This window comes from Pyrgilauda ruficollis, unplaced genomic scaffold (genome assembly GCF_017590135.1).
Source record: "Pyrgilauda ruficollis isolate IOZ18807 unplaced genomic scaffold, ASM1759013v1 scaffold1192, whole genome shotgun sequence".
Lineage (NCBI taxonomy): Eukaryota > Metazoa > Chordata > Aves > Passeriformes > Passeridae > Pyrgilauda > Pyrgilauda ruficollis.
This window is the reverse complement of record NW_024510233.1, coordinates 1-1,023: the sequence shown is the minus strand read 5'-3', so window position 1 is coordinate 1,023 and position 1,023 is coordinate 1. Positions and strand designations below refer to the sequence as shown.

The 1,023-nt window shown below is 53.8% G+C and overlaps 1 protein-coding gene across 1 annotated transcript; it reads left to right on the top strand.

Annotated features, from left to right (window-relative positions):
* The first annotated feature begins 533 nt into the window (after positions 1-533).
* LOC121363539 (trigger factor-like) lies at positions 534-939 on the top strand. Its single transcript, XM_041485944.1, has 2 exons — positions 534-695; positions 845-939. Exons 1-2 carry the CDS (start codon positions 534-536, stop codon positions 929-931), a joined length of 249 nt encoding a protein of 82 aa, XP_041341878.1. The 3' UTR covers positions 932-939.
* The last annotated feature ends 84 nt before the right edge of the window (positions 940-1,023 follow it).

Here is a 1,023-nt window from a genome sequence, read left to right as displayed (position 1 = left end):
CCCCCAAATTTTCCCAACTTTGGGATTTTTTTGCGAAGGCTCAGGAGGAGGAGGAAGAGGAGGATGAAGGCTCCTCATTTCACGGTGAGGATGATGAGGGTCCCTCACCCCCCCGAGGAGGAGGAGGAAACCGAACCCGATGAGGCCGAAGGCCCCGAGGAGGAGGAGGAGGAGGAGGAGGAGCCCCCTCAGCCCACGGCGAGGCCGAAGGCTCAGGAAGGGCCTTGTCCCAACGGCGAGGAGGAGGAGGAGGAGGAGACCGAACCCAATGAGGCCGAAGGCTCACGAGGAGGAGGAGGAGGATGAAGGCCTCTCTCTCATTTCCCGGCGAGGATGATGAAGATGAAGACGATGAAGACGAAGCTCTCCCACCCTGAGGTGAGGAAGAGGAGGGTGAAGGCCAGGACGATGAAGATGAAGGTGAGGAGGATGATGAAGATGAAGGCGACGAAGGTCAGGACGATGAAGATGAAGGTGAATTCTCTTCCTGTGGCTGATGAAGATGAAGGTGATGAAGCTGAAGATGATGAAGGATGAAGATGATGAAGGTGAGGATGATGAAGATGAAGGTGAGGATGGTGAAGATGAAGGTGAGGATGATGATGATGAAGGTCTCAGCCGATGGTGAGGCCGAAGCCGCAGTGGAATTTCTCCTTCCTGCGGTTGATGAGGATGATGATGGTGACGATAACGAGGCTCAGGATGAAGATGAGGATGGTCAGGATGATGAAGATGATGATGATGAAGGTCTCAGCCGATGGTGAGGCCGAAGCCGCAGCGGAATTTCTCCTTCCTGTGGTCGATGAGGATGATGATGGTGACGGACAATGATGACGATAACGAGGCTCAGGATGAAGATGAAGCTCAGGATGAAGATGAGGATGGTCAGGATGATGAAGATGATGATGATGAAGGTCTCAGCCGATGGTGAGGCCGAAGCCGCAGCGGAATTTCTCCTTCCTGTGGTCGATGAGGATGATGATGGTGACGGACAATGATGACGATAACGAGGCTCAGGATGAA